At 36.9% G+C, this 15,363-nt stretch overlaps 1 protein-coding gene across 1 annotated transcript in view; it reads right to left on the bottom strand.

Annotated features, from left to right (window-relative positions):
- Window positions 1–6,885: 6,885 nt before the first annotated feature.
- LOC149773780 (geranylgeranyl transferase type-2 subunit alpha-like) overlaps window positions 6,886–15,363 on the bottom strand; it is a 64,511-nt gene continuing 56,033 nt past the window's right edge. Inside the window, exon 13 of the mRNA XM_089946022.1 lies at window positions 6,886–13,655. Coding sequence (XP_089802148.1) covers window positions 13,495–13,655 — 161 coding nt within the window. The 3' untranslated portion in view covers window positions 6,886–13,494. The remainder of the gene's footprint in view (window positions 13,656–15,363) is intronic.

The raw sequence follows: 15,363 nt of genomic DNA, 5'->3' as shown, positions 1-15,363 counted from the left end.
AATGATCCTGATATTAAAGCTATACACATGGAGACTATTTTAACTATGTATTAGTTGTTTACAGAATAATAAAAATTTAATTCAGGTCAGGTAGAAAATAAACCTGTTTTTGGACAAGGTTAAGTCCAATCAGGGGTCATCCATTCAGTACATATGCAAAAATCTGGCAAAACTTGAACCCTACCCCCATCCCTGTACACATGTGTACTTTTTTTTACACATATGCCACCTGTCTACATATGCTTGAGGACCCAATAGAATGGCCTTTATTTAATCCACACTGAAGCAATCAAATATTAATAATATTAACGTATTTAATAAAACAGATAGTCCACCAACGTTGAATGTCTGGCTGTATCAAAGCAAATAAGCTGTGTAACTTTAAAAAAGTTTGTCTAGTGTCTGCTAAAATTCAAACATCTATTGAACCCAGTCGAACTGGTTAGGTATTAGACAATTATTATTGAGGTTTCACCCTCCCCCCCATTCCTATGCATACATTATTAGTCGACTCCCCCCCACACGCAAGCATATGCGTTTGGGTTAACCCACCCACCTCATGCGTACATACTAAATGGATAGCCTCTCATTCAGTGTTACATTACAGTAAAATGAAATAAAAAAATAAAAAATTAAAAGAAACTAATGATGCAATATATTTATATACACACACACACACACATACACACACACATATATATATATATCTTGTTCTTGGCATCCGTCCGTCTACGGGAGACAATGGCGCAGCTCCAAAGTAAACTTTTGTTTATCCTTCTTTCTAGCTCTCTTTTCAGCTTGTTTTATTCTTCTCTCTTCCTCTGCGTTTTGAACTCTCTGCCTGACAGCTAGATGCCAGCTGGAACAGTTGTTTGCACGGCTCTCCCAGTCGTTGACATTGATGTTTGCCGTCTTCATATCCTTCTTGCAAACATCTTTGTAGCACAGATGTGGTCGTCCAGTTGGTCGTGCACCTTCTGCTAACTCCCCATATAACAGGTCTTTGGGAATGCGACCTGGGTCCATTCTCTTGACATGGCCAAGCCAGCGAATGCGCCTCTCGCTGAGAATGGAGAACATGCTGTAAATGTTGGCGTGTTTTAGAACCTCTGTGTTGGGTACTTTGTCCTGCCACTGGATGTGCAGAATGCGCCGCAGACATCTCAGGCGGAAGCTGTTGAGTTTCCTCTCGTGTCTTGCATAGGTGGTCCATGTTTCGCTGCTTTTGAAAAGTGAGCTGAGTACGCAGGCTTGGTAGACACGCAGTTTGGTCTTCTCTGTGAGGCTGGGGTTGTTCCAGACTCTCTGGTTAAGTCTGGCCATCACTGCTGCTGCCTTGGCAATCCTGCCGTTCACCTCAGAATCAATGGAGAGTGAGCTGGAGATGTTAGACCCGAGGTATGTGAAGTTCTCGACAACAAGTTGTACCCATCAATGGTGACAGAGGGAGGGGAGTCTGCGTCCTGCGCCATGACGTTCATTTTCTTCAAATTGATGGTCAGTCCAAATTCCTTACAAGCATGGGAGAGGCAGCATACCAGCTGCTGCAGTCCATCTTCCGTGTGTGATGTCAAGGCTGCATCGTCGGCGAAGAGCAATTCACGGATGAGTACGTCAATGACTTTAGTCTTAGCACGGAGACAGGCGATGTTGAACAGCTTGCCGTCAGCCCTGGTATGGATGTACACTCCCTTGCTGCAGTCCTTGAATGCGTACTGGAGAAGCATGGAGAAGAAGATGGCAAAGAGCGTCAGCGCAAGGACACAGCCTTGTTTGACTCTGCTGATGACTGGGAATGCTTCAGATGTTGCGCCATTGAAGCACACTGTGTTGTGCATGTTCTCGTGGAACGACATGATGACAGCAAGCAGATGTGGGGGGCAGCCGATCTTCTGTAGGAGTCTGAAGAGTCCACTCCGACTAGCCAGGTCAAACGCCTTCATCAGGTCTATGAAGGCAATGTAGAGGGGCATCTGCTGCTCGCAACCCTTCTCCTGCAGCTGACGTAGTGAGAAGATTATGTCTACAGTTGACCTGCCAGCTTGAAATCCACACTGGGACTCTGGGTAGACACGGGAGGCTAGGATCTGCAAGCATGCCAAGGCAACACGGGCGAAAGCCTTTCCGACGATGCTGAGGAGGGAGATGCCCCGATAGTTGTTGCAGTCGCTACAGTCTCCTTTGTTTTTGTACAAAGTGACGATGTTGGCGTCATGCATGTCCTGTGGGATGTATCCCTGTTCCCAGCAAAGGCAGAGGAGTGTGTGTAGGGGCTGGAGCAGTGCTGGTTTTCCGCTCTTGAGGACTTAAGGCGGAATGCCGTCGCTTCCAGGAGCCTTCCCACAGGCAAGGCAATCGTTGGCTTTTCCGAGCTCTTCCAGGGTGGGCTGTGTGTCTAGCTCCTCCATGACAGGCAGGTCTGGAATGGCGTCCAGGGCAGTTCGAGTGACATTGTTTTGGGTTGCATATAGCTCGAGATAGTGCTCAACCCATCGCTGCAGTTGTTTCCCCTGGTCTGTGATGACTTTGCCCGTCTTGGACTTGAGGGGGGCGGTCTTGTAGCTGGGGGGGGGGGGGGCCTGTTGCCTTTTTGATACCCTCATACATTCCTCTTGTATCCCTGGTGTCAGCAGCTGTCTGTATACTGTTGCAAAGGTTCAGCCAGTAGGTGTTGGCACAGTGGCGGGCGATCTTCTGGGCGTTGTTCCTTGCAATCCTGAAGGGCTTGTAGTGTTCTGGGGCTAGGTGCAGCCTTGTATGCCAGGAGGGATTTCCTCTTTGCCTCAGTCATGGGCTCCATCTCCTCCCAGTTTGCCTCATACCAGTTGACATTCTTGCGCTCCCTCTTCCCTCATCAGCTGTAATGGCTGAATTGTACACAGAGTCACGGATATGAGACCACATGGAGTCGATGGTGTCATCAGGTGTCACTTTGATGAGGGCTTCCTTCAGTTTGCTGATGAACTCCTGTGTTTTTTTCTGGGTTGCTTGCACAGCAGATGTTGATGTGTGGGTGACCCTTCTTCTTGGCGTGGTGCAGCTTCTTGGGTAATATTCGCACCTTGCTGGCCACGAGGGAATGGTCCGTGTCACAATCGGCACTGTGGTAGCTGCGGGTGAGGAGGACACTGGCCAGTTCTGCACGCCTGGTGATGACGAGGTCTAGCTGGTGCCAGTGGCGTGAACGTGGGTGTCTCCACGACACCTGGTGGATCTCCATGCATTTGAAGAAAGTGTTGGTCACACATAGGCTGTGGGAGCAGCACATCTTCAGCAGTTGCTGACCATTCTCGTTGATCTTGCCCCTTCTATAAAAGCCAAGACAGGTGGACCAGGCCTCATGGTCAGCTCCCACTCTAGCATTGAAGTCTCCTAGTAAGTAAAGGCTTTCATTGTTGGGGATACTGGATATTGCCTGATCCAGAGCCTCATAAAACTTGTCTTTCTCCTTGTAGGTGGAGCAGAGGGTTGGGGCGTACACGCTGAAGATGTTGACCGAGCCTAAGGATATTGACAGCCAGAGGGCAAGGATTCTCTCAGTACCTGATGATGGAGGTTCAATGAAGGCGATTAGCGTGTTCTTTACGGCAAAGCCTACACCATGCTGCCTAGGTTCATCCGAGGGCTTCCCCTGCCAAAAGAACATGTAATTGGCTTCCCTGATGGTGCCACTGTCACCAGTCGGGTCTCCTGGAGGCAGGCAATGTCGATGTTCAGTCGGGAGAGTTCTCTGTCAATGACGGCAGTCTTCCATGCATCGTCGATCTGCTATAGGTCAGCGGTCAATCCAGGACACATGGTCCTGATGTTCCAGGTTGCAAAACGAAGAGGTGGAGTCTTCTTATTTCTTCTTTTAGTCTTTCCTGGTGCGGAGTTTTGTGGCCCACTTGTCGAGATGGTTCTCTAAGCTCCACTCACCCAGTGAAGCAGGCAGGCCATGGCGGGCAGCACCTTACTGACTGGGGGCTGCCAAGCTTGAGGCGGGCGGTAGCTGTACAGTGAGACCTGGTGATCTCTCCCACCGTCAGAAGAAACCCCTGGCGCCAAGCTCTACACCAATCGAGCTTTGACTTAGAACCGGTAAACTGCTACTTCTCATGTTGTGCCGATGCCGTACGATGATGCTGGAGTGTCCTCTCCAGTGGAGCTATGAAGCCTGGGCAGGGTGGTATGGTGAATCAGCTGTTGTCCATGCAGCAGATTCCCCCTCTCCACGCAGCTGGTGTGCCCAAGGGAACGACGAATGCCGATACAGCTTGGCACCAATGGCATCGCAGGAGTTGCCGGAATGACATTGAAGTCAATGTCAGACCACCTTAGGGACTCCATCTTTGGATTTTCTGTCAGGGTTTACTCCCTTAGCCTTTCCCATGAATGGGTATAGCCACAAGGCAGCAGAGGTTTGGAATCGGAGTTTTCCTTCTCCTAGATGAGCTACCATCCAAGGTTTATGAGTCCCATCTACCCGAAGCAACTGGTTTTAAGGCGCCAGTGGGCTGCCTTCACCCCTTCTCCTGTTAGTAGAAAACATGGTCTGCCGGGCTTCAAATCTAAGCCACTAGCGAAGGCCAGGAGCTGGATTTTAGTTGACAGAGGCAGTCAGAGACGCAAGCTGTATGGGGCATTTTTGGAGGATTGGGGCGCTTGTCTCCCACTCCCACCCCGGGCAATGTCAACCTTAGACCACTATATATATATATATATATATATATATATATACATACACACCACACACACGCAACCCTCAATTCCAGTCATGACAAAAGTCTGGTACACAATATAAATAAATACACATAACTATGTCTGCAATACCATAAGTTCTTTTTTCATATATATATATATATATAGAGAGAGAGAGAGTGTACATTTAATTTATATTTGTGTACCCAACTTTTATGATGATTGGAATTGAGGGTTTTGAAGGGAAATTTGCCTATCTGATCTGTCGCATTAGGTAGTAATAAGGATGTCTATGTAGCAAGAGATCAAGGTCAGTCTTAGTTGGAATAAAACCATGTAATTTTCCATTAGGATGATTTTTGTTCTTCTTCAGATCATTCTATTTCAACTTACATTAAGTGTGGATGTATGTAAACAGGATTCGGTAAACAAGTATTCATTCCAGTTTCATATCATTCTTTGGGAATCTGTAATCAGAGTTTGCATTTGTGTTCAGATATAATTCTAGTATTATTTATTTAAATCATTCATTGAAATTGCTAAGTGCTCACTAACCGGATTAATACATTATTTTGGAATTATTGAAAACTCATTGAAAAAGACATTACATCATTGCGATACATCAGGAATTGATTTGGAACATTCTATACTTTTGGACTTGTGATAGAACATTTAGGATTATTTGGGGTTTAAATCAGAATAACTTAAATGTTTTTGAATTTTCACTTTATATTCTAGGGAAATGTTGAAATTTTCTTAAATTGTTCATTTGACTTTCTGTACATTTAGTTTCAGACTTTATTGTCGTCATATGAATTTGGGGCTAATCCAGGATAGTAACTTCTTCAGTACATTTTAAAGATAATAAAGTTTGTCTTTAAATTTCAAATTGACTTTGTTTCTCATTCTCCTTGGTAAAGATATTGGTTTCAAACCAACAAGCATTCACAATGTCATCTGATTTAGTGAAGTTTGTTTCAAGACCTACCTAGAGTCTATGAAAAAGGATAAGTTACTTGAGCTTGCCAGACATTACAATATATCTAAACTGAAAGCATCTTTAACAACAACAAAAAAAGAGATATTATTTTGAATCAGTGTTTTGTGGGAAATGAAATTTTAATTATGGTGCTTTGGGTTTGATTAGTAAGTCTGTATCTGGTTTTGATAAGAAACTGAAGGAATTACAAATACAGCTGGATTTGGAATTAGCATAGCTTTAGATTCAGAAAGAAACGATGGAAATGCAAATTCAGAAAGAGGAAATGGAGGCAGAGATAAAAGAAAAGCAAATGCAGAGAGAGGAAATGGAGGCAGAGATAAAAGAGAAAAGCAAATGCAGAGAGCAAATACAAATTGAGAGAGAAAAGGAAAAGCAAATGCAGAGATAGAGGAGATAATGATGGAAATGCAAATTCATAGAGAAAAAGAAGAGAGGCACATGCAATGAAGGAGAAGGAAAATGCAATATAGAATAAAAGAATTAGAACTGGCAGGCACAGCTCCACCCTCCCTTTACACACAAGTTCAGTTTTTGATGTTTCCAAAATATTAGGTTAATAGTATCCCCTTTAAAAAACAAATACTTTCTTCACATTGAGAACTCTGCTGACAACTTGAAATAGCCAAGAGAGCATTGGACTTTGTTATTGCAATGTATACTTGAAACAGCCAAGAGAGCATTGGACTTTGTTATTACAATGCATAATTGAAACAGCCAAGAGAGCATTGGACTTTTGTTATTACAATGTATATGTATTGGCAAAGCTCATAAAGTACAACAAGGTACTGATTAAGGCATGGTTAAGGAAATCATCTTGAAGCGTTCTGAGTTGGTATCTCAGGCTTATCAACTAATGTTTAGGAATTGTAGAAACTGGACTGTCCCATGTCAAATTTTGCAAGGGAAAAAGATCAACTATTTGATAAGTGGTGTTCATACAAGAAGGTTGACAACCTCAGACATCTCACATTAATTGACGAGTCACAAAAGAATTCCATCCATAGTGACGTCAAGACCTGTCTTGATGAGCAATAAGTAGAAACTGTGGAAACTGCTACTTGCACGGTTGATGATTATCCTTTGACTCGCAAGTCAGCAGATTTTTCATTTTTTTTAAATAAAAAAAAATTCCCATCTCAGTCTCATATGAGAACTACCAAATCTCAATTTGGCACAATTTTTCAAAATCAAATATATGATAAGACTTTTAAGAAATCTTTATTTCTTTCTATGTGCACTTATTGTACTATTTCTGATTCCTACAGGTTGCAAAATAAGCAAAAGAATAAACACAGAAATACTCTTAATTCAAAGAGGTAACAGTCACAGTTTTGCATTGACAGCAATACCGAATTATGAACCATTCATGTTGGAAGAAACTATATCACTTTTTGCTGATTCTGCCAATTCTATCCATATTAAGCTTGATTAATTAGTTGCCGATTCTACTGATATACAGATGCTTCACTTTACGATGAAATAAATAAATTATGACACTTGAAGTTATTGTTTTTCCTGATTATAATGAATAAAGGAACCATGGCTATGGGTGCAATGATATACCAGTATAATGTGGTTTTGCTATTCTGGCAATACATAACATATTAACTTCCTTTTCTTGTCTCCAAATTTTGATAAACAAAGATTCATCGTTCAAGTTAGCTGACATGCATGTTGAGCTCAAGTTTGGTTATCAGAATTTTTTTTCTTCAAAAAAAGGATTTGGAAATAAATTATTCTGAACAAAAAAGCAAAAAGTGCAATATGGGAATTCGAAAACATACAGACTAGAATGGCAGTGAGAATTGTATTTTCTAATAATTTGACTACTTTCAGGATTTTGTAGACTTGTTTCATTTTTATGTTAATTTTATATGTTCATCTGACTACCATTTGAAGTCTTACAAGGTAACATCACTCAAGAGATATTATATTTTTCTAGTAAATGTTATAGTGATTATTTCATCGTTTTCATTAAGTTTTACTGTATTGCAATATGTATTACAATATGGGTTTGGTATATTGCAATATACTGCAATACAGTTTTTGGCATATTGTTGCACCCCTAACGATAGCTCTCTGACATAATTTGATTTTCAACTTTAGTCAAGCAACTTTCATGGAATGTTCAGAAAACAACTACTTCTACTCATTTAGTTACACCTTACAGATTGAAATGAAACAAACAGTACATGAACCTCAAGGTAAAGCAAAAAAAAAATAACAAGGAGGTCCTACAAGCAGAGATGTGTGCCATAATTATTAATAATTCCAAACTTGAAAATGCAGAAATTGTGCAATTGTTGGAAATCATGTTGATTGTGAGCACATCTACAGCCGAACAACGGATCAGTCTCATGAACAATATCAATATCAAATTATAATGTTAAGAAAAAAGATTAAAGCAGGAAAGGCTTTAGGTTCCAATGAACATCAACTCTGCTGATGCAGGCAGTATGGAGAACATGATTTCTGATTTCTTTACTGAAAAGTAAACAATATTTGAGTATACAGTGATAAAGAGATTGTCTGAAAACACTGGAAAGCATAAATTGTTCTGGTATTGAGTACTGGTTGGCATCATGATCAGGAAAAAGAAAAACATTTTTAATGAAATGAAAACTGAAACACAAGGTCACACAATTTTTTGTCTCAGAAGTGCATTCATTTGAGAGGCAAATAAAGAAAAACAATTTAAAGCAGAATATTATATTTTTTTAAAAATTCATTAATAGCAATTTTAATGCTGTGTCAAAATAGTAGCATGAACAATAATAGTAAAAAAAAAGTGGAATTTTCTCGAGGGCAAGTGAGTTTCTTTTGGGGCAATGGATAGTATATAACGGGTACCTTATTAATTATCTGAAACTCTCAGAAAACTGCTAAGAGCTTGTTTGGCCATTTTCACTTTCTGACCTTTGCAAAGTCACATGGGTCACATATCCACATTTACTCATTTTAAATATAAATTTTTTAAAAAATTAACACTAACCTTCTTTAACCAAAGTATATTCAATCCTGATTACTGAATGCTCTGCACCTTAATGGTCACCAAGAAACTTCCAGACGAAAATCATCTATTGCTATAGATTTTTACAATGGTGGCCATGTACTAAGTTTGGGTCAAAATAAGAGCGTATCAAGTAGAATCATCACAATTGAGGGTAATATGAATTTATTTATCAATATGCATGATATTTCAAGTTTATTTTTTGACAGTAATTTTCACAAACTCTTAGTATGTTTTCCTAAGGTAAAAAAGAATTATTAACCCCCCAAGCAGGTGAAATACATGTTTATGTTAACTTTCTTTACTTTGATTTTGCCCTGTATCTTCCAGTCAATCTGTGGAACTCCAAATCCCCAGAAATGAACCTTAAAAATCAAACATAAGTTGCTGTTGTATGATTTTTACACCAGTACTTGAGAGACAAATTTATGTTTGTTTTTTCCTGAATAATTAACATGCACTTCTTGGACAGAAAAGTATTAATTAGTACCAAGTTCTCAAAAGTCTCTCTCACCCTACCTCCACCCCCAATGTGAAAATTGAGTTTTTTTCTGAATGTACATTCCATTCTCTCAACATAGCAACCATTGTTATGCTCAAATATAGGAATATTAAACTTGTCAATTATTCCTGAGAAGACATTGACAAATTCTAGAAGTTGAACTTAGATGGAACAGATCAGGGTCATAAGTGTTCATGTATGTATTTATTGGGTTTAATGACGAATCAGCACAGTCCCAGTTGTACAGTGCCTAGTAAGGTTAGGTATCACACCAAAAGGCATACAAAGCAAACAGAAAGGCAAAGGAGGGTTAAAATCTTTTGAATAAAAAGTCATTTGTTTCTTTTCTAAACCACACTATTTTAAAAGTCAAAGATTTCAGATGGAACTTCATTATGGGTGCATTTCCAGGGTGGAAGGGTCCCCCATTAGTCACTTCTTATGACATGGATAGGTGCATTAAGCCCATTCTACAACTCCAAGCCAGCGGTTTTGGGGGTGAGGGAACACAGGTATACATGTGTTAAATCTTCTAACATAAGTATGTCAAAGTCTCTAAAGCATACTTTTTTTCTTGTGTACCTGCTTTTATATAAAAAATAAAATAAATAACTTTTTCTGCCTTTTCTCTTTCATTTAATTCAGTTGTTTTAAATTGACTAGATTTATTTCTATACTGCATATAAAAGAGAAAAACAGCCATAAGAACAATAATTTTGCTCACTGTATCGAAAATAATTTACCATTTTATTCTGAATATACATGTTCAATAAAATAAAGTGAAAAGGGGATTGAATGAATGTAAATTTGTCTTGAGGTTTTGCTTTGAAGTTTCAGACTTTTGCACAGGGGTTAAACAGGAGCTGAAAACTTTATAGCTTTTTAATGTTTCATTGGTACACTTTCAAAAATTAGTAATGCCTACGCAAAAAAAAATCATTTTTTTGTTAAAATAAAAGGCAAGGTTAATGTAAGTTGAGTTATGTCTTGTCAATTTCCTGGGAACATGAGAAGTCATTTTCATAAACTTTAGGGCGCAAGGTTTTCATAATACAGTAAAAATGTTTTGTGAGACCACACCTTCTGCCAACAAAAAGCTGTCTCTCAACACAGGTGGTCTCTCATAACAGGTTTGTGCAAGATTACCAATTTTCAAGGTCAAAATGCAGGGTTTAAGAAGGGATAATGTTCACAATTGGTACAAGTCTTTGATTCTTCATTCATAGTTCATGACAAAATATTGCAAAATAATTCTGTAAAGAAATAAATACTATAAAACATATTTCAAAATTTTGTGTTCATGTGGGTTAGCATATAAATTTCAAAATTAGTATGGTAATATTTAACTTAGCTAAGATAACACTCATCCTGTGTACGAGTTAGCAGTTTTAACTTTAGCTAAATACAGAATGTATATGCATGAAATCAAAAGACAGATAGACCCATACAGAAACAAAATAAATTTCTTTAAAGACAAAACCAAAATGCCTAATTCATCACTGAAATAAAGAGATTAACTACGTAAACAATGGATGTAACTGGCATGAATTGGTGTGGGTCTTACTAATAGTAAAAATAAAATAAAACAACAAGAACCATTTACAATGACTATCAAATCTGATAAACTATAACCACTTATCAATCACTGCCAGGCATGACTCCAATGACAAAAAACTGACTTATTCACCTGTTAAATTGAATGTTTTTGAAAGAATTCTTATTAAGGCATTATGGGGGTTTTGCAAATTTTTCACAAAAAGATAACTATGTACTTCTGTGACAGCTCCTTTTAAAAAGCTATGGTTAATCATAATGGGATTTACAGGACTTAGCACAACAATAAAGGTCAGTGGTATTTACCTGTGTTGATGTGAGACAGCTTTGTGTTGGAACAACCTGTTCTTTGCAGAAGCAGTTCTGGTTACAATGGATTGAACAAATGTCAGCAGTACTCATTCGTTTTTGGAAATGGTTGCTCACAGCTGTGTCAAAATGCATTTTTTTGCCATAAAATCTTGGTCCCTGGTTACGTTTTACAAGTGGTTGCTGATGACAGTGTGTTTATATAATAAAATCAATCCATGCAGGACAATTGTGGTCATAAATATCTGGTAGTGACTCATAGCAAAGGTCGCTTAAGACAGGCTTGACTGTAGTGATAAAAAAAATAACTCTCAAGCCAGGTAGATAAAAGATACAGATCTAAGCTTTCTCTGCACTACAAGAGTTGTATAGCATACAACTTTACCCAGTACCCACCCCTCTTTACCAAAACTGAGGAGTGGAATCTCTGCACATATTTAGCTGATTGTAACATCCAGCCCTGTGTACAAAATGAGGAACAACTCTAAAAGTAATTGCAGTATCAATGTGATGTGTACATCTTCAGATAAAGACCATAATATGTACCAACATTTTCAATGATTTGTAAAAAATGGAAAAGTTACAATGATTTTGTCATATACTACATTCAGCCATAAAACAAAAAGGAAAATCACTCTTAAGAAATTTTGATAACATAGTCATCTGTTGATATACACATATTCAAATGATGACTATAACAAGATGAAAGTAGTTTCCTGATGTTCCACTGAAAACAGACAAAATGCGTTCACAAGATTGTCATACACTTTCTCAGCCTCCATGTCATAAAGGGCAATAACTCTAATGAAAAAATAACAGGTACTGTGATTTGTCAATATATGTACTAGGTTAAGAATGATCCACTTAAAACTCCAAGACTAGCTGCATTCACAAGATTTTGCCATACTGCAAAAAAAAAACAATGTAATAACTCTTATAAAATTTCACAAGTGAATTCAGTGTTTCGTCGATAAAAACATCTTCATAAAATATACAAAAATTTCATAGCAACCCATACAAATTCCATGAACTGCTACAAATATGTGTGCAATGCCAGATGGAAAGACATAAAGATTCCTATGCAGAATCTAGCATATAAAAACTACAGTAAAAGTTTTAACATTTAGTCATGGCATCTATACATAAATAAAAATATTTCAAACAAATTTCATTTGTTTACATCAAATGGTTTTTGGTTAATCAAGTTACCAGGGTCTTTGTAAAAAATTTTAAGGACAATGAGTTAAAATGTAAATACATAAATACGTAAGTTAAATTTCAACTGTACATGTTGAGTTATTTTGCACAATCATCCAACACGTTTATCAAAATGGACAGGACCATACCAAAATGTCCCTTGCTACAAAGAGTAACCTTGGTCTTTGACCTTTTGACCCTGAAATAAATATGCTTCTTCCTTATCTCAAGTGCAAGCCAGCCACACAGTATGTGTTAGGTCTGTAATATATTACTAATGCTACTGTGCAGAATATTTTTTGTTTTAGTATGTGACACTGACCTTTCAACTTTTGAACCCACAATCAATAACCTTCTTCCTTGTCCCAAGTGCAAACCATCCACAAACTTTGTATAAGAAATATCATGCAGAACTAATGTTATTGTGCAGAAACTGTTTTTCATCTTTCAGTCACCTTGACCTTAACTTTTAAGCTGTTGATTCCAAAGTAAACAGTTTTCTTCCTTAGACCAAGGCATGGAATTACATGGACAACAGATGTTATTACATGGAATTAATATTGGTACTAGACTGACAGAAATCAATATGCTATGTTCTGCCTCATGGTGGCATGTCAAAATCAAATCATCTCTTTCATGGTATAAGACATGCAGCATGAAGTAACAGAAACCTAATATAATGGGTGTGTATCATCAGAAGCTTCAAAATTTAATAAGATTATAATGTTAATATAAGTATGACAATACATATACACAACCTTTACTTGACATATTAAAAGAGAAATAAGTAAAAAAGGATAAGATGTATATATTCATCTAAATGTGGCATAATTTACAAACTGGTTTGTGCATACTGCAACAAAGAAGTCATTTTTGTCTCAATCTACATTGGCAATCCATATTTATGATTGTCACACACTCATACACAATGAATTTTTCTGTAAGCATTCATAATGAACTTGCTGCTAAACATGTCAAAAGATTTGCTTTCAGTTTTCAGTGCTTGAACATATCTGTGTTTCTGTTAAGATTTCTCCTCTTCAACCTCTATCAGTACATGTGTCATATTGATACTAAATAATGTTCAAGACAGAAGAACAAAAATTTAAAGCTTAAATTTGTGGAATGCATCAATGAATAGATAAACCTTACATTTTTTAAATGATCTCATCAATGACTTCAATATTCTGAAGGACAAATTTCTTGAATAACTTAAGAATGAGAAAATTTAAATTGTTATCAGATTCTTACAGTGCCATCTAGTGACTCTAGCCTAACTATCGTACTGAAAACTATAGATTGCACAAAAGTATTATTACAGATAGGATTTCCCTTGATGTTCAACACTGTAAGAGATGGGCACTGTGACAGTTCCTTCAGGTCTTCTGCCTTCTCTATCACTGGGAAAAAGTCAAGGAAAATTAGCTTCTCGAACATAAAATGATAGCTTTATATGATCAGTCTCTAAAATAGTGTATTTAAGAAATCATGCATTTACTGAAAATCATGTCTTGAGAGACTGGTTTCTCCATGCACAGATTCAATGAGTATTTAGTGTGATGATTTGTCATGATAAACCACCTGTTCTGAAAGACCATTATTTTCTGGCAGATGTGGTGGTCCTGCAAGACAAATTATCCTTTATAACCTGACTGGAAAATTTAAGATTTGAACTTGCCATTCAATACATAATATCACAACAAAACAAGGCAAAATAAAAGTTTGGTTTTTTTATCATCCAAATAAACCTCTTTTCTTTTCATCTTCCTTTTGCACGTGAAAATCTCATGGCACTTGTTAAAGTTTTTTAAAAAGATGCAACTAACAGTAGATGTGCAGATGAGAAAATGGAAAGGTTTTGAACTGATAGCTGGAAATAAAATGCAAGGATAGATGCAAGAGCAAAGACAAACAGCTCACAGACTTTTACTACATCACCAGTAATAAAAACTTGACTTGGAAATGAGACTGGTTTTGAAAAACAGCTCACAGACTCACCTCTTTAGTTTCAACAATTATTTATGCAGTTATATGATAGCTGCTGATTACACTCAAGAGGAATAAGGATAGAGAAAGAAAGAAAGTACATAAAGTAATACAATTAAAGTATTACAATTAAAGTATTATAATTAAAGTATCATAATTAAAGTATTATAATTAAAGTATTACAATTAAAGTAATACAATTAAAGTATTACAATTAAAGTATTATAATTAAAGTATTATAATTAAAGTATTACAATTAAAGTATTATAATTAAAGTATTATAATTAAAGTATTATAATTAAAGTATTACAATTAAAGTATTATAATTAAAGTATTACAAAAAAGTATTATAAAGTATTACAATTAAAGTATTATAATTAAAGTATTACAATTAAAGTATCATAATTAAAGTATTATAAAGTATCACAGTTAAAATATCACAATTAAAGTATTACAATTAAAGTATTATAATTAAAGTATTATAAAGTATCACAATTAAAATATCACAATTAAAGTATTACAATTGAAGTATTACAATTAAAGTATTATAATTAAAGTATCACAATTAAAGTATTACAATTAAAGAATAATCAAATGACATGGAAGAACTCAAATGCAAGCTTATTTACCTTGATCCTTTATTTAGTTGAAACTGTTGAAAATAGATGCATGAAAAATCTACACTTGATTCTTTGCAGTTTTTTGTAATTTAAGATTTACCCACTTTTATAATCAGTATGAATTAAAACTGCACATAATGCATTGATAAATGCAAGCATTTGTACTTCTTATTACTAGGTATATTTATTTTGATATATTTATAGATGTTTATCCATGAATTTAAGTACCTGTGACTATGTCTTTTTTATATTTTTACAAAACCACAACAATTACAGGTAGCATGTCTATTACAAATAGATAGACTGATAATAGTATCTTATCCCTATTTGATGCAAATTGCCATGAGTGCCTGCCTGACTGACCTGTTGACCTAACTGACCTGACCTGACTGATCTGTTGCTGTCAGCAATGTGGACAATGTTGGCGCCTCTCACCAATTCCAAAGAGCAAAACCAGATTTTGAACAAATAAATATGATGAACAAAATATCCTTCACAATTCC

The sequence above is a fragment of the Sinohyriopsis cumingii genome, unplaced genomic scaffold (assembly GCF_028554795.1).
Source record: "Sinohyriopsis cumingii isolate HCF-2022 unplaced genomic scaffold, ASM2855479v2 utg000573l, whole genome shotgun sequence".
In the NCBI taxonomy this organism is placed as follows: domain Eukaryota; kingdom Metazoa; phylum Mollusca; class Bivalvia; order Unionida; family Unionidae; genus Sinohyriopsis; species Sinohyriopsis cumingii.
This window is presented reverse-complemented; position numbering and strand designations above follow the sequence as displayed.